Source organism: Diadema antillarum, unplaced genomic scaffold, assembly GCF_040938485.1.
Source record: "Diadema antillarum isolate AM-2024a unplaced genomic scaffold, OU_Dant_1.0 seq00000094_RagTag, whole genome shotgun sequence".
NCBI classification, from domain to species: domain Eukaryota; kingdom Metazoa; phylum Echinodermata; class Echinoidea; order Diadematoida; family Diadematidae; genus Diadema; species Diadema antillarum.
In genome coordinates this window covers 1,933,716-1,953,019 of record NW_027271183.1, presented here as the reverse complement: position 1 = coordinate 1,953,019, position 19,304 = coordinate 1,933,716, and the positions used below count along the sequence as shown (strand labels likewise).

Sequence of the window (19,304 nt, the reverse complement as noted above, 5' to 3'; positions counted from 1 at the left end):
GTACACTCATCGATAACATTAATCCATTGTTAACGTTGCCGATTTGAAGATTATTCTCTTTCAGAAGATACCTTCTCAGGTCCATCAGGGAGGTGCACCTCCCTGGGTGCATCCATTGGTGATTCCACGCAATCTGATTCTTAGATGGGAAACACGACCAAAGATTAGATTCCGGTTCCTTTGTCACGTTGGATTTTTCTTTTTTCTCAAATGTATGTCTGATTTCGTGCAGATATAATGAATTCAATTAAGTCCAGTTCAATTCAATTCAATAATGGTTTTATTTCAATCGCATTGCAGTCAGAGACTGAATTGCACGATGTTACAAAAAATTATAACACATAGACAGATAAAATAATCATAAAATTACAAAAAGCATTTCCATTATGAACACATCATATTTAGCCAGGATATGGACTCGAGAGGAAGTGAGGAAGGGAAGAAGGACAGAGGTACTGATATGGATTACAGAGGCAGAAATGAGGGTGGGGGTGAAAGGGAAAGCGGGAGTGCGCGTAAGAAAAAAAAAATCATAAACGTCATCAATTAAGATACATAAGTTCAATCACTTCAAATGAATATATCTCTACATGATCAAACCTGAAAAGATGAAACATACAACATACAGCAGAAGACACCACGTATTCCAGATATACGTTATGTTATCAACACTAGAACAGATCTCTCCGGAAGTGGACATGTATGCTGTCAGTATACCAATAGTTTATTTAAATAACACACACATTATATTGACAAAGGCAGGGTGCCCGAAAATTTGTGTGTTCTTCAAATAAAGTGTTGGTCTTGACAGCATGATAGATGCCCATAATACCTGGAGTTCGGTTCTACCTTGATAATATTGTTTGACTATTATATGTGGTCTACGAATTACTTATAAACATACGTATGAAGAGTTTGGTTGCAAAATGGGAAAAAGGGAGGGTATAGTATTGGTTAAGGTGAAAATTCAGCTTTTAACTTTTTGTAACCATTGAATAATACAGATGAAAGAGAACACATACATTACATTGACAAAGGCAGGGTGCCCGAAAATGTGTTTTTTTTTTTCAAATAAACTGTTGGTATTGATAGCATGATAGCTGCCCATACCTGGAGTTTGGTTCTACTATTTATGATATTGTTTGACTATTATATGTGGACTACGAATTACTTACAAACATATGTATGAAGAGTCTGGTTGCAAAATGGGAAAAAGGGAGGGTATAGTATTGGTTAAGGTAAAAATTCAGCTTTTAACTTTTTGCAACCATAGAATAATACAGATGAAAGAGAACACACACATTATATTGACAAAGGCAGGATGCCCGAAAATTTGTGTTTTTTTCAAATAAACTGTTGGTATTGATAGCATGATAGATGCCCATACCTGGAGTTTGGTTCTACTATTGATAATATTATTTGACTATTATATAAAATTATGTAGACTACGAATTACTTATAAACATATTGAAGAGTTTGGTTGCAAAATGGGAAAAAGGGTTAAAGTGAGAATTTAGCTTTTGACTTTTTGTCACCATAGAATAATACAAATGAAAGATGTCATCTTGTTTTACAAAAATTAACCAAATTTGGAGGTAATCGCGCAAAATCTCTAGACTCTAGAAACGGTATGCAGATTTATTGTCGCGGGGGACACTGCCCCTCCCCCCCCCCCCGGCCTTTTTAGGGTTAATCTAATCCTATATAGCATAATCAGATATCGGAGGGCATCTCCCTCCCACACGGGGGAGCTTTTTCATTTTTGGAACAATTTTCGAACAAAAAATGAGAAAATGAACATTTGTGTACAATGTAAATGTCTAAATTGTTATTTTTGTCACCTCTTTATGTGTAAATCATAATTACTATCCGTCCTCAAATATAATTCTTTCCTGTGCCACACATTCAGAATCGCTATCACCACCATCATTTTACCATTATTTGAGCTAGACACCTTAGCAAACAAATCACAAAATACCTACTACATGCCTGCAGTTTCGAGACACCTACTATGTTATATAACAAATTAATAGTACATAGCAAAACGTCTTAAATGCTGCAGGAAAATGGGCGCATTGTTACCGACACAAGAAATACGACACACTTGATAGAGCCGTCATCACTGGTCATGACACGATTATTTGAGCTATACACCTTATAGCAAACATATCACAAAGTACCAACACGCAATGATAATTACGAGACATTACAGCAAATACTAGTACAATTGTAGTGCAAAGGGAAATAACGATACGTCCTTCAAAATACGTCAGCAAAATGGGCGCATTGCCAGCGCCAATAAACACAACACACTTTCAAGAAAGAACGAATTAACTTAACCATCATAAGGAAACGGATTAGGTGATATGAAATGAGAAAACTATAATGCACATGGACATGTACACATAGGTTCATTTTGGGCGTCAATTCGATCCAGGGAGTTTGGGTTTTTTCCCTGTTTTTGTGAGATTTTGTTTTTTCACTGAAATAACTGCGACGGAGCAAAAATATTGTCGTAGGAGCAAATGTCACCGGAGCAGTGATTGTCGCAGAGCGTTTCTATCGATTTGGGAGAATTTCTGTCTGCGTAGCGTAATGTTTTTGTCTGGAACCTGGTCGGGATAATGACCCCCCCCCCCCCCCCCCCTCGGCTCTGACATGAGGGAGCAGTTGCATTTTAAGATATGGAATTCAACAATCTAGTGTACACCCTTGAGGGAATATTGATACATTTTTCAATCCAAGTGAGATACAGAACAATGTCAAGTGCTACTCGTGGTATATCTAATTGTGATGCGTTGTGAAGAGCTGTTGCATTTTTAGAATTGAAATACAATCTGGTGCCCACTTTTGGTAGAGTTTTAAGTAAATCTGTAATCTCAAAGTAAAATGATAAATACTGAGGGAAAATTGTGAGTGTGAGTCTTCACCGTGTCATCACCTTATCGTCTTACTATTTTTATGGCAGATAGAACGTGAATGTGAAGCGTAGTCCAACCCGACTCTTACATTTACGACACAATGAAATAATTATTGTTAAATTGTCAGATAATGGTGTTGAAATTTTTAATTTGTTGACTGTTTTTAACGAAATTTTTTTACGAATTCATTACTGGTTAGATTCTACAGCCGCCTTTTAGAATTGAGGAAAACAGAGCAAATCATTGTCGGACTCCTACGTCAACAAAATTCCATATTAAGATTATGTGGGTTTCATTTTTTTTTCCAAAACTTCGGCAGCAGTTTCAAAGTAAATTGAGACAAACGTGTTCCTGAATCCTGCTTTTAGTTGGATTGGATTAGTGGGGGATAGATGACCTTAGGAGATTGAGTTTAGTCTATACAAGTATACAAATGTGTTACACACACACACACACACACACACACATATATATATATATATATATATATATATATAAACATATCGTTGGTCTAATGATGATATCCTGGTTTTTTGTTTTTGTTTCTTGTTATGTTTTTCTTTTTACTCCTATAAAGGTCTTCAGCAGAACAGCCGAAAACATTTCAACAGTCACGAACAGCACGAGTAAAGATTCTAAATCTGATGTTTTCAGTTACACCAGTATTACGCTTTCAACATTTGAGGTGCTAGAGCCAAAAGAAACTTATAACGTCAACGACACTCTTCGGATCTTAATAACTGCGAGGGATACGAACAACAAACTCAAATCAAGCAAGGGGGACTACTTCCGGGTCAAGCTATTCTCCAAGGCAACCAAGTCTTCAGTCGGGTTTGATGTTAGTAATTACCTTGGAAACGGTCAATACCTGGCAGAAGCCACCCTCAAGTGGCCCGGTTACGTACAGGTGTTTGTCAGGTTGGTCCACCCAAGGGAGGCCGTGCATGTGCTGGAGAGGATCCGAGATATCGTGCCAGGGCGGGTCGTATTCGCCGGGAGGTTCTTGGGGATTGGCAATGGCACGAAAAAGTTGACTGAAGACGTCATGTGCATTCCTCTGGTCATACGAGAGGCGAGTATAGTTAATAAAGGCATTATTTACAATTTGCAGATGAAACAAAAACCAAAATTTAGCGCTTCAAAATAGTTTTAAAATGTGAGTTACGGAATGATACAATTAATGTAAAAATGTTAATCAGTATAATCAATGTTAAGTATCGTTAAACTAACAAAATGCAAACAATAGTTATAATTATAATTGTTTCTAGAATGAACAGTCTACAGTTATGGTTTAGTGAGAAAATAGTGATATCTCCATATATTTTAGGATTTCTTGCGAAATTTTTGTATGGTAGGATGTTTTGTGATGCAACTGACCTACACATACGCATCAGTCATGTGATAACTCGAACATTTTTAAGATTACTGCACCTAAGAGTAAACAACTGTTTTAACTACAAAATGAACAGATTACCAGAAGACTGACCGTGTTCTACTTTTTCTAGTTATCAATAACACTCGTTGACATAGGGCCATTCTCCGAAAAAGTTTCAATTACAGTTGTACAAATGACAAAAATTCAACATCAAAGATTTCATTTATGTTTTATCAATTCAGAAAGTTTAATCCCGTAGGAATACAAAACAATGAATGGGTGATTTTTGAAAGCTCATATTTTTTCTAGAAACATTTCCAAACGCAGAGTCCTGTTTTACATGGTAATACCATATGTTAGCTACGTTACCAGAGGTAACATCTTAGAAAATCGTTGATTGTCTGCCTATTTCTCGCTTTGAAATGGCGATGCTTAGGTAAAACTACGAGCTTAAACATGAACAAACATCAAGGAAACATTTTGGAGTCAGATGTGATCTAATGTGTTATAAAAATTATCCTGATTTATAAGGTGAAGGCTGAATAAAAAGCAAGAAAATACTTATATTTCGACTTGAAATATGTTACCATAATTTAACTTTGTACCTACATTTGGATTATATCAACAATCAATTATGTATGAAACCTCGTGGATAAGTATTACACTTCTCATAAATAACAAATGCCAGGTAACATCTCTGCCAGATTGAATACATTCCTTTCGGAAGAAGAACGGTGTGTGGTAACGTATCTGACGCATCAAAAGTTTCGTTAGCATACGTTTCAGACCCAGCACCAATCATGCCAATAAATTCATTTTAATTTGTAAGAACATAACAACGTGACTTTTTTTCGTTAAAACACCGCACTTCTAAGCGTAAAGAATGATTTCGTCATAGGTAGAAGATTAGATAACCCTTCGACAAGTATTTGAGAAATACGTGCAGTACGAGAACCAAACAAACACAACTCCACAATATCTTTTTTTTTTCTGATATAGTTCCGAAATTTTGTAATTACTGGAAGACGGTAAAAATGAAGTTGGAAAAGATTTCTATGCACATGATACGCACGAATTCTATTTCCTTTGTTCCTGTCTGTAATGAATTAGGTATGACGAATCGAGACAAACCATGTATGTTTATTGACACATTTAACTACCGATTTACATCAAACCCAGATCACTCAATTATGTGATTAAAAAAAAAACTGATGCAAAGCGTTAGACATCATATCCTACGGTCATTTTAAGAGCATTGTGCAACCAAGGAAGTGCTTTTGACTTTAACCATAATACTGAGCGCATTTTATGTAGACAAGATGCAAAATTATAATGAACAAAGGTATAGAGCGTTCATGTAGCCTCGTTTGCTGTGAAGTTGACAACATAAGGTGGGTACCAGAATTCAGCCCTTTAAAGTCCTAAGTGGATTTTTACAGACAAAAATTTATTGTGGTACAAAACGCTAACACACACACACAAAATCTCAACGAACTTACAGAAATAAAATTCATTTCTAATGTATATCTGACGGCACTTTTTGTATATTAGATGCCATAATTCTAAGGGATAATATAGTTCTGGTTTAGATGAGGATTCAGTTTTTAAGCTTTTGCAAGATAATTGAAATCCACTTATACTTACTCTCTTAAAAAAATCGAGTGAAAATTTTCACTCTAAAAAGAGTGAATACAAGAAAGAGTGAATTTCGAGTGAAATTGGAGTGAATTTTGAGTGAAAATGCTCATTTTCACTCATTTTGGAGTGACGTCAGGGATCACTCCAAAATCTTCGAGTGATCCCTGACGTCACTCCAAAATGAGTGAAAATGATCATTTTCACTCAAAATTCACTCCAATTTCACTAGAAATTCACTGTTTTTTGTATTCACTCTTTTTAGAGTGAAAATTTTCACTCGATTTTTTTAGAGAGTACGAAAAGTTTGATGAAAATCGGTTTAGAAATGGCTGCGATGTCCACAATAAAGTAAAAAGGAAGACGTTCAAATAAAAGTAGATCGGCCATCACATTTTGTCAGGACCTCTTTCTTTTACTTTATTTGGACATCTCGGCCACTTCAAAACCGATTTTTCATTAAATAAACTTTTAATTCCTTTTAGAACTGCATGTTTTCTTGTCAAGTCGTAATATAGAGCACGATGTCAACCGGTTAAATCCGCGCACAAAAGCGCGTCGCGGTAAACTTTGCTGCACGATACATTTTATTGGTAACCAAAGAGGTTCTATATCCTCTTTGTTGGTAACGTATCTGACGCGTTTGATGGTAACGTATCTGATGTGCCGTTACCATTCTCATACTATTATTAAAACAAAATATTAATTTTCTTGATCAATTTCTGTTGTGTGAGCAAGTACCGGAGCTTTGCTTTCATATCACAGCATACTTTTTTCTAAATTTAGCAAATTTTAGGTAACGTATCTGGTATCAGCTCATCGTAACATTAGGTTTCCACGGCTTCGGATCAGTATAATTTTTTTTTGTAACAAAAGATTCCATGAATAAATCATGGTTCCATGTATGCGTGAAGTTGACTTTGTTTAAACATTAAATTACAGTGCTATGCGACATTACTTTGATCTTCTCCTAAGGGTCTCGAAAAGGGTAACGTATCTGATGGCGATTTGGCGACATAAAATTAATGATCTCCTGGAGAAATATCAAACTATCACATTGATATGTAATATTTTTCATTCAGGCACTTGAGGGGCAATGGAATGAAGCACAAAAGATTTGATTTAAATGCTACGTTACGTGAGTAAGAACTTGTTATATGAGCACGTCCTCTTCTGGCGACATGGGGTTTTTAGGGTTACATCAAACTTTGGATCGTACTTATAATATTATCCCGGGGGTCTCAATAGCTTTATTAATATTTATTTTGCAGGTCTAACCCTCTCGGATGAATTGAACTGAAAAATTTTGATTTCTAAGGGACAAAATATCGATCTAAACTGTACGAACATGCTGGCGACCCGAATATCGCAGTTTTGCACACTTTTTTTTTTTTTTTGGAGAATGGCCCATAGATATGTTTATAAGTAAATGTTTGTCAATGATTATACATATATAAATCATATACATAATGCACTTAATTGATTATACTTGATACTTTATCCGATATTTGATTTGTATATATATGTATATGGGTGAAAACGTTGAACGATGTACAATTGGGCAAATCAGGGGTCAAAATTAAAACATGTGACTCATTGATATAGATACATCTCAGTGAAATGTCATTATTGTCAGCTTTCTTGTAAACCCAATTATACTGGGATATCTCCAAGGGTGTTGTTTTTATTCAAGGTTAAATAGAACTGTGACATAATGGCGAACGTCTCTGACTAAAATAAACATCGTTTTAGTGAAAATTCAAATGAAGGGTGAAAAAACATTCAAATGAAGATAGTTTAATCTTGTTCATACTTTCGAAGACTGTGTTAATTTGTTCCTAAAATATTGTTTGCCTCCTGTGAAGTTTACAAAAGCTAATACACATGGAAGTTAAAGACAAAGTGGAGTTTTTGTCATTTAAGCAGAGATTTTCATATTCTTATCTTCACTTTCATCTCATTTGAACAAAACATGTAGCAGGGGTCTCATTTGTTTAAATGTTAATGTTCAGTAGATACTAATAATGAATTAGTGCATTTCGTTTGATCAAATCACCATAAAAGCCCTATACAGACGCTGGAAGTAAGCCATGCTTTGATCAGAGACGTTCTGGTTTCGCTCATAGACGTTCCTCAGACATAGGCAATACAAATGATGTCCTTTGATCCATATTTAAGAGTTTTGTGAGCAAACAACATTTTCCTTTATTAAACACATGTCTTTTAATCTTTTGTCAACAATTCAGAATGGTAATTTCACCTTGAATTATTTTTCATACTAATTGATTATAACTACGAATCTCCAAATTGTAAGAGGAATTTCGATTTCTGCACCAAAAATCAACAACAAGCCTGTTCTTGATATATCATTCAGATCTTACAACACCTTTTAATGACAGACAACAAAATTACCTGAAAAATTTGCAATTTCAACTACTTTACCTAATTACTCATTTATATCAGAGACATTTGCTTTTCCATCAGGGACGTTTCGGCTGTAAGTTATCACTAAAATTAAACATCAAACTCCCTATTTTAAAAGATGCTCGCAACTGGACATTCCACATTCATTAAGAAATCATTTACCTAGGCCTAAATGTCGAGAATTGTTTTTGTTTATGATGACCACTACTTTGCATTTTACCTTCAGGTGTATATGCAGGTGTGCCCACACGCTATTAATTTTGTATATGTTTGCTTTCAATTGTAGTCCAAATCTAATTTGACCCCTTAGTCTAAAATATAATTGTATGAGTATAAGCCAGTTTGTATTTTCATTAGGGACCTTACCTGGGCCACTGTTATGATGTCGTCTCAGAAAGCTGTAATTAACCTTTGCTTATCCTAGAAGCATCAAATTTCGCTACGCTTTTTTCATACTATGGCAGATATAAATTGTAAACAATGTAATGCACTTGCCACAACACCAAACTCAAAAGAATATCGACAGTATGGTATAGCAACTGTTTGTTGACGAAAAGTGAACTGAAAACCTCTTTCAAGAGGTTGACAATGATAACATAACGATATCACATTTTATCTGTCACATCGTTAGGGGATTATTAATCCTTCTTCCTTCAACTCAAAGGCGATGCATTATAGTGTTCATAGTGGAGACTAGGTAAGGGACATTCTTAATAGACGTTTTCTTGTTTCATCACAGACGTTAGTATTTTTCCTTTTCTCCTGTATTTGGCTTACAAACCTCAAAAATATCACTAGAATATTTCACCTTACTTCCAAAGGAAAAAGCTTCATTCAAGGGGAAATTCAGCCCAAATGTATAAATTTATTCGCTGATAAGAAAGAAAATCATACGGGCTCCACAAAAATGAGAAGGTTGTGACATTTTGAAGTTTCGCTAGTTCTTCAGTAAACAGTTTTTGAATGGTCATTATGAATCTGCAAATGGCAAAATGAGCATGTCATCCCCTCACAACTTGCCATAACATTTGAACATAATATTTTGAAATTTCCAGTTTTTCATTCAAACATAATTATGCCCCAGGCTTAAATCCGGGTATATATGTAACTGAACACTATTCCGAAGGTATATAATCGACCACGAATAGCATTATGTTTCAGATTTCAATGCCAGAAACATTAAATTTTCGTTATTTTTTGTACACGATCAATGGAAAATGGAGAGGTTATGACATGGTTAGCTCACTCATTTGCATATTCTTATCCACTGTACAAAAACCTTATTGCAGAAATTGGCAAAAATTCAAAAAGGCAGTTAAGTAAGGGTGCAATTAAACATAATTAAGGGTTCAAGTGTGTCCTGCCATTGTTTCAAATTGGGTGCAAATTATTTGAACCTTTACTTCTTAGCGTATAAGCCTCAAATTTCACAGGCTCAAAAGCAAACGTAGTGACGTGCATTAAAAACGGAGTCGGCATTATAACATTGAACTGAATTTCTCCTTCATTTGGTATTCAATGTCCTCAATCAGTGCATAGTATCGACTGTGTCGCTTGCGACACCTGAAACCGGGGTTGGGAAAGTCATTATTGTGTAAACAGATGGCACCTCCAATCAGATATCCGTCCGGTCTTGCCAGTACCACGGCCGTGGTCTGGAACTTGTAGGCTCCATGAACATGACTGAGACTAAAGATCCTAAACAGGATATTCGGAGTGTTTACAATCCATCCGGTCTTCCCATCTTGCTGTAAGAAAAAAAAATAGAGTAAAAATGATATTAAAGTTAACTTACCATGCACTGGAGCAATGTACGCACAAAATGAACGTCTCTGATCTAAATTATAAAATCAACATTGTTTCTAGATTGCGCAAATTACCTAGAACAATGTATGTATACGAGGGCCATCTACTGTGGAATAATGAAAGATCGATTCCCAATTGTAGTAGTTGAAAATATGTAAAACGTCCCGTATAACGTCTCTGACGTAAACATCTTTGCTTATCAGTATTTAATGGGTTTGATTTTTACAAGACATTAGCATTATATTTGGATTGAGGAACCTATGTGCTATGTCATCCCCTCACTACTTGCCATAACATTTGAACATAATATTTTGAAATTTCCAGTTTTTCATTCAAACATAATTATGCCCCAGGCTTAAATGCGGGCATATATGTAACTGAACACTATTCCGAAGGTATATAATCGACCACGAATAGCATTATGTTTCAGATTTCAATGCCAGAAACATTAAATTTTCGTTATTTTTTGTACACGATCAATGAAAAATGGAGAGGTTATGACATGGTTAGCTCACTCATTTGCATATTCTTATCCACTGTACAAAAACCTTATTGCAGAAATTGGCAAAAAATCAAAAAGGCAGTTAAGTAAGGGTGCAATTAAACATAATTAAGGGTTCAAGTGTGTCCTGCCATTGTTTCAAATTGGGTGCAAATTATTTGAACCTTTACTTCTTAGCGTATAAGCCTCAAATTTCACAGGCTCAAAAGCAAACGTAGTGACGTGCATTAAAAACGGAGTAGGCATTATAACATTGAACTGAATTTCTCCTTCATTTGGTATTCAATGTCCTCAATCAGTGCATAGTATCGACTGTGTCGCTTGCGACACCAGCTGAAACCGGGGTTGGGAAAGTCATTATTGTGTAAACAGATGGCACCTCCAATCAGATATCCGTCCGGTCTTGCCAGCACCACGGCCGTGGTCTGGAACTTGTAGGCTCCATGAACATGACTGAGACTAAAGATCCTAAACAGGATATTCGGAGTGTTTACAATCCATCCGGTCTTCCCATCTTGCTGTAAGAAAAAAAAATAGAGTAAAAATGATATTAAAGTTAACTTACCATGCACTGGAGCAATGTACGCACAAAATGAACGTCTCTGATCAAAATTATAAAATCAATATTGTTTCTAGATTGCGCAAATTACCTAGAACAATGTATGTATACGAGGGCCATCTACTGTGGAATAATGAAAGATCGACTCCCAATTGTAGTAGTTGAAAATATGTAAAACGTCCCGTATAACGTCTCTGACGTAAACATCTTTGCTTATCAGTACTTAATGGGTTTGATTTTTACAAGATATTAGCATTATATTTGGATTGAGGAACCTATGTGCTTCAAACGTAGGCACCAATTCGCCATGATGGGTCATTAATATTGGTTTGAGAACAGATCTTATTTTGTTCAGAGAACGTCCCTGACCTAATCCTGTTTTTCTTACATTTCTGCTTCTCTCACAAAAAAAAAAATACGTAATTCAAAGTGACCATTACATTATAATTATAGACTACTGACCTATTACTAGTCATAAAACACAGTTTCTGTCTAGGCAATGTGTTTAAACTTGCTCAATCAACAGAAAACCTTAAATTTGAAACTCTTCTACATATTTTCAACATCTTTCACGAAGCTTCATTTTTCTTAATATTATAACACGCCCGTGTAAACTTTGTTCTTCTTGTTCCTATAATACTAACCGCACCCATCCAGACCTAATTTTACTTTAATGTTCTCATAATTTGTAGAATGGATGTCTTTATTTCATGAAACAGTAATTATCAGAGACGTTTTTCATTTTGCTCAGAGACGTGCGGTCTTTGATCTTCATGTAGAATCTTACATATTTACTGTCCATCCTTCTTTAATCTATTTATAATCTAAAGGTTAAAATACATAATTTCACAGATGATACTAATTGGCAAATCTACGGAATGATAACTGTTATAAATCGACACAAACACCAGGAAAGTTTTTGTTATTACTCACATTTTCAGGATTTGTGGGCATTTCCGTTGTTGAATTATGCCGACTCGATTCCAAGATGGCGCGTCAGTGCGTACTATAAGCGCGCAAATAAAGTATCATGCAGTGTGTACGTGTCAGATGAGGGAATATCCCTTTAGAGATTTTCAATCAGAGACATTCGCTTTGATCAGAGACGTTTGCCAATTTGGATTTTCAACCAGAACTCATTTTTATGGACAGTATGTTGCTCTTGTTGCCAATCATCATAATCGCCTGGCTCACACTGACGTACTGATCACCAGTTTTTATCTCAAGCATAATCAACTTTCATTAATGACACCATTAACCAATGGAACATCTCTGATGGTTATTCAGTATAATTTGCTTTAATGAGCCACCACGCGATTACTTTGTACAGCTCACTCACAAATTTTGATGGAATGGTAGTATGGATAATACGCTAAATAAATATGGCCTTACATATTTTCATATTCATCCTGGAGTTTTTGCGTCAAGGAAAAGATAATTCATTCAGAGACGTTCTTTTTCAGACATGAGTGAATTCAAAAGTTCCTGATAAGATGAATAATAAACACGTTCATGGCAGAAGTACTTGATTAAATAGTTGGAGCATGTGGGCTTACTCACAAGAAAAAACAAAGCTGTAGAATTGGATAAGAACAAAAATTGCGACGTCTGATTCTGGGATTTTTTCATAAAATATGTATTTTTGTCAATTTGTTCAGCTTTAAGGCATTATTTTTTAAGGAAATGCGGTAACAACAATACAAAGTGTATATTTTCTGAAAGGCACAACCCTCCCCTACCAAATGATACATAAAACTATGAAAAACACCCACAGGTGACAATTTTACAAGGGTTTGAATATCGCAAAGCCCGAAAATGGCCAATTGTACATCGTTCAACGTTTTCATCCATATATATATATACATATATATATATATATATATATATATATTATATATATATAGTTATACATATATATATATATAGTTATACATATATATATATATATATATATATATATATATATATATACATGTGTGTGTGTGCGTGTGTGTGATCACTCTTCTACCACTTCGTATATGGTTGCTGATCGTACAGGGCCCAGTTTGTAACTATACAGACGAGCGCAGCGGGTACCCGTTGTACTGTGTCCGCCCGTCGAACCCTGGTCTAAGCTGCGAGGATTGGAGACTGTACACCACTGATAACACCAAGTCAACAAAATATACCATGGGTGCCATCACACTGAAAGAACAAGAGTATTTTAGCTCGTAAGTATTCTTTTAGCCCAGTATTGATTGTGACTCAGTATATTACAATGATTTTGTATTATTTGGATATGGAAAGAAATAAATTGAATGAAATGAAATGATTATTGATATGTTATGATTGCACAGTGATTCCGTCCCGTATTTACGGTCAAGTAAAGATACTCATCCCCTTATGCTCCTAATCCCCGCACTTATACACACTCGATTTGACTTTTTTTTTGTATGTGCCCCTAAACTTTGGAACAATTTGCGAATTAGGATCCAGAATTCCACAAAATATGTCATCACCAGAATCCCTTAAATCCTGACTAAAGTATTGTATGCTAAAATCCCCTGATTGACTGCTATTTTCATACATGTTTAATGAAATGTATTTTATTTTACTTAAATCATTGTTGTAGCTATAGGTCTATACATATTGTATATCTTCTCTTGAGCGCGTATATCAGCGCGATATAAATGTAACATTATTATTATCATTATCATCATCATCATTAATATACAGTACTAGTAATCCATATTGCCGCTTATTTTGCTGATATCTCTGCCCCTATGAATATTTCATTCTGCTGTATTCCTATTCGCAATGAATGCAATCATTGCATGCGTCACAGAGAATGTGTGTGTTATGACAACAGTGTTGTCCTGAGAAACATATGTACTGACTTGATTTCATTAAAGATACAGTATGTTTAACATAGAAAGTAATAGAAAGTAATGGTAATAATACACGGGCCAACATCATTGTCACAAAGGTCCCATACAGGGCCGGCGCAGTGTTTTCAAAAGTGTGGGGGCCCACTTCCGGGTTTCATGAGCTAACAAGCAAAAAATTAAAAAAAAAATTTAAAAAAAAGGCTCATCTCTTCTCCCCGTCCACTTCCGGGTTTCTTCAGCTGACAAGCAAAAAAGTATGGTGCTTAAAAAGTGTGGGGGCCCGAGCCCCCACGGCCCCCACGGCTGCGCCGGCCATGCCATATATTAGGAGGTGCTCACGTATCTGCTTTAAGTTACTGCAATCTCCAATACTATTAATTGCGACACGTGTATACTAACTACTCCTGTCTGGAAAAAAAAAAAAAAAACGTTGCAGTTTAATACCTCGGGAAACTTGTACAAAAATGACTGCAAATCTTGAACTTGACGCTCAATTCCAAATCATACAGCCTTTCCGTATTCCCTTGTTATTTAGCTTTACCCTATGTAATTTGTTTGTTTGTTTGTTTGTTTTTTGCAGACACAAGAAACTGCTTACGAGTTCTCGTGTAGTTGTAAAGGTAGTCGGTGATATGACAGGTGTGTATGATATTTCATGAAATATGTGCCAGACGGTTTTATGTACCGACTCTTCTACACTACTCTTCTCTCTTTCAGAAAAATGAGACTAAGCATAATGTAAACACATATTCACACACACACACACACACACACACACACACACACACATTTCTGTATATATTTATAAACTGAGACCAGCCTTTCATGAATTTCACAATAATTTTCAAAATAAAATTGAAATAAGTAAACATAGACGTAACAATTCTTGTTCGGTGCCTTAAGAAGGCCTGTCTCGTCGCCGCGACTCGTGCGGCTCAAGAGGACAAAAAAGGGGGGCTTGTTCTCTCAACTAGAAGGCGACTCCAGGCCGACGTCCGTGATGTCTCCAACAAGGTGACACCTTATTCGCCCGGAAGCAGCAAGGACGTCGTCGGAAGGTCGCTCCTGGTCGCGGAGACGTCTTCGAGACGTCGTGGAAAAAAAAATAGTCTCCGAGGCTCGGCCACAACTAAGGAGATGTCGAGGACACGTCGGTCGTGGAGACGTCTCCGAGACCAGGTGGGAGACTGGAAAAAGTCGTTGAAAAACAAACAAACAAACAAACTCGAACATGTTCGATTTTCTCGCGACTCCTCGGAGACGCCGCCAAGACGTCGCCGAGACGTCTCCACAACGTCAGTGGCCGCCAGGTCGCCACCAAGTCCCCAAGCCAATGATATACCCACTTGAGCAACGGACACCCACTTTACATTATGATGCTTCTGACCTCAGAAGACTGCTTCGTACCGTCACTCTGTAAAATGCATAAAATTTCAACCAAAACAATATTAACGTCATGAAGCAATTCTGACATCGTGCCCTGCTTCGTTTGGTCAGTGTTGGATCTTTCCACAACATCGCATCCACCACACAACTTCTCACCTCACATGTTCCCCTTTTAAATTTTTGATCAAAATATAAAATAATTAATACTCTGCCTTATTGAAAGTTTCTGGTCAAAATCATAGACTTTGCTACCTCCAAAAGTACTATTCACGCATGGGGCTTTACCCCTCGGTGAATAGTATATATACATATATATATATATATATATATATATATATATTTTTTTTTTTTTTTTTTTTTTTTTTTGGATTCACGAGGCAAAATATGATGAAGCATATTGTATACTCAAATGATTGGTTGAGGGCGAACAGGTGACCAGGCATTAGGAAAATATAATGACTGCTCAAACATATCTATAAAAACGCAGAAAGATGAAAAATGAAATTGTACTCAGGTGTGAAATAAGAATTTGGGGATGCTTTTTAAGATACGGAATTTCTTATTTCCTCCGCAAAATGAAATTAAAGAACTAACTCTAGCTTAAAGGTGATGTTTACCTTTGGGAGCAGTAATTTTAGAAATGTTCAAGATATCACATTTGATGCATAAGTGTAGATCAGTTATATCACAAAACATCCTACCATATAAATTTTTTGCAATAAAACTTTAAATATAAGGAAAAATCGAAAACCATAAACCATAACTGTAGACGGTTTAGTCTGGAAACATTCTTATTATAACTATTGTTCATTTTGTATATTTAACAATACTTTAACATCGGCTATACTGATTCAAATTTTTACATTGTTTGTTTCCAGCTCTAACTCACATTTTCAAACTATTTTGGAGCACTAATGCTGGTTTTTGTTTCATTTTCAAATGGTAAATTATGCCATGAATTCTACTTCTTGTACCGATTTATTACTGTTTCGGTAACTTTGCGTGCTGATGTCTTTTCTGTCTCAAAACTGACATTTAGTAATCCCACATGCTTGTAATGCCAGAACGTGTGCCTGGAATAATGATTTCTTAAATGTATTACACTAAAGTCAAGAAATCATAACGTCAAAATGTTGATTTAACGTTACAGTATAAAAAATAATTTATGAGTAAAATATTCGCGAGTACGATATGTGATCTGTTTTTACTCTCCGGTTTACATTATTTCCTCTCTTTCTCTGCGTCAAATTTCCAGATTGGAGAAATAATTTGACTCGTTACGAAGAATCTCTCCCCGGTTGCCAGCCTGGACAGCACCTTAAGAACACTATTCCATCTGGATTTTTTCATAACGACGTCTGGTACTCGGACCAATGTCGAATTCGCAGATTCAACGCTGAGTCCACCCTCGCGTGCTTGAGCCACAAATCCGTCCGCATATTCGGAGATTCGACAGCGAGGCAGTTTTACATATTTTTCACGTCAGCCCACCCAAGCCTTAAAGGGAATATTCCGATAGATACCACTCAGTCTATCGTTGGTCCATTGATTGCCAAAGACTTGCAGAACAATATCACGATGACTTTCAACTTTCACGGTCATCCTGCGCGCCCGTCAAAATTCTTGCGCAGGGACCCAGTTCATTACGTCGTCAACAGACTAAACGACCTAGAAGTTGATGACCATACGATCATTTTGTTATCAATTGGAACACATTTTACGATATATTCCCTGGAAATGTACGAACGTCGCATGAGAGATATCAAAGCAGCCATAAAGAGATTGCATGCCAAAAGTCCGAACACGCTCGTCGTGATAAAGAGCGCTAATACCAGAGAATACGCCCATATTGTTCATGTTCTCCAAAATAGCGAGTGGTATATCAAGACCATCGATGAAAAGATGAGAGAAATATTCGCGGATTATCCTCGCGTGGGATTCATCGACGCTTGGGACGTTACCGTCAGCCAAAATTTCCCAGACGGCGTACATCCCAGTCCCAAAGTCCTTCGAAGTCTCACTGATAACTTCCTCTCATTTATATGTCCGTAATATGATATAATTTATACTTTATATCACTGTCATGTTACATACATGTATGAATATATCATTGTAAATAATATATGTATATATTATACATAAATGCTGATATGGGTGTGTGTGTGTGTGTGTGTGCGTGCGCTAGCGCACGCGCATTAAGGTCTCCGCACAACGAGCACGGTAACGGCAACGGCCCCCTTTTTTTTTCCTTTTTTTTTTCTTTTTTTGCTATGGTGCGTCAAAAGGAACCATGTGTGGTTCTGTTACAATATCACTTCACCGCCAATACACAAAATAAATCTCCACCTTGATTTTGACATATGAGTAGTTTTTTGGGTGATTTTGTACAAAAATTATTGATTTATTTCTTTAACAGCACCGTTGCCGCTACCGGGCTCAATGTGTGGAGGCCTTAAGGCTAGTGTATTATTGCCTTTGGGCTTTCCTTCAGAACAGTGTATAGCAAGATGATTCTTATTAATTTTATGATCACGTACTGGAGTTTGATTGATGTAATCAATATTTAGAGCTCTGGCAGGTCATACCGTTCCACTTCGACTAGCTGTCCCAATTTCGATCGAAATTAACCTGAAGTAAAGCATGTAAGGAACTTATTTTTTGTTCTACATTTATGTCGAGGGAAATAATAATAATAATAATGATTATCATGATAATGTTTATTATTATTGTGTTGCTATTGCCAGTATTATTAATATTATTATTATAATGACGAGAATGGTTCCAGGACAAGTACCCCCTTGGCAAGTACCCCGGACCCTTCCCCTAGCCTAACCATAATCCTAATCCAAACTCTAATCCAAATTCTTACCCTAAAGCTAACCCGAACCCTATTCTTTTACTCTAACCTTATCACTAACCAGTATTTAGATAATTAAGCGGTAATTGTCGGGGGGGGGGGGTAATTGCCCTGATACGCAGGAGAATATAAACCAAAAGTACTGAAATTTCTTCTCCTTATAGGCTGTGGACTATCCAATTAGTAACAGTCACAGGCCGCTGAAGGTGACAAACTTAATCCAATGAACACAAAGAACCCAACTGTGTAGCACACCATATACACTGTAGATCAGTTACCTTGCGTAGCCACACCCTTTGTCATACAAAGAAGGTTCATACAACCTGTAGGACCAATGGAAAAAGTCACATGTGTTAATTCCATAAACGTTTTGGTGCATTGCTTTATACAGCCGCGTTTGACCATTGCGTTTTTCATATTTATGCTACTTCCCCACCCGCGCCGCATTCCCACCCCTTCGCGGCATCATTTCATGACTCCAATATACGAGGAAATCACTCATTTCCCTTTAAAGGGGCCGCCTACTTCTGGTTGAGACCTAACTTCAGGTTTCTAACGTTTTTTTTTCTTTTCTTTTTTTTTTTTTTGGGGGGGGGAGATATGAGAAACCTCTTCATGAAATATGAAAGCACATGTAATTCCAAGAGGGATCCAACATTTATTTCATGAAAATTGGTTTTGAAATTGCTGAGATATCCAAAAAAGAGCAATTCTAATAAAAGGTGGGACCCACCTTTTATTAGGATCACTTTGTTTTTGGATGTCTCAACCATTCCGAAACCGATTTTCATTTGATAAACTTTGAATTCCTCTGAATGGTATGCCATGAAGTTTTGTTTTTTGGGGGTTTTTTTTGTTTTCTTGGTATCTCGCAAAATGTTAAAAGCCCAATTCTCATTCTATTCTCCACCCATGCTATACCATCCCTTTAAAACATCTCCTGCATCGAGCACCCGCTATGTGTAAGAAACG

At 36.4% G+C, this 19,304-nt stretch overlaps 1 protein-coding gene across 1 annotated transcript; it reads left to right on the top strand.

Annotated features, from left to right (window-relative positions):
• The first annotated feature begins 479 nt into the window (after positions 1-479).
• LOC139726659 (NXPE family member 3-like) lies at positions 480-17,527 on the top strand. The gene is made up of 5 exons (XM_071637646.1): positions 480-515; positions 3,499-3,997; positions 13,267-13,432; positions 14,670-14,728; positions 16,731-17,527. The coding sequence occupies exons 1-5, from the start codon at positions 480-482 to the stop codon at positions 17,525-17,527; spliced, it is 1,557 nt and encodes a 518-aa protein (XP_071493747.1).
• The last annotated feature ends 1,777 nt before the right edge of the window (positions 17,528-19,304 follow it).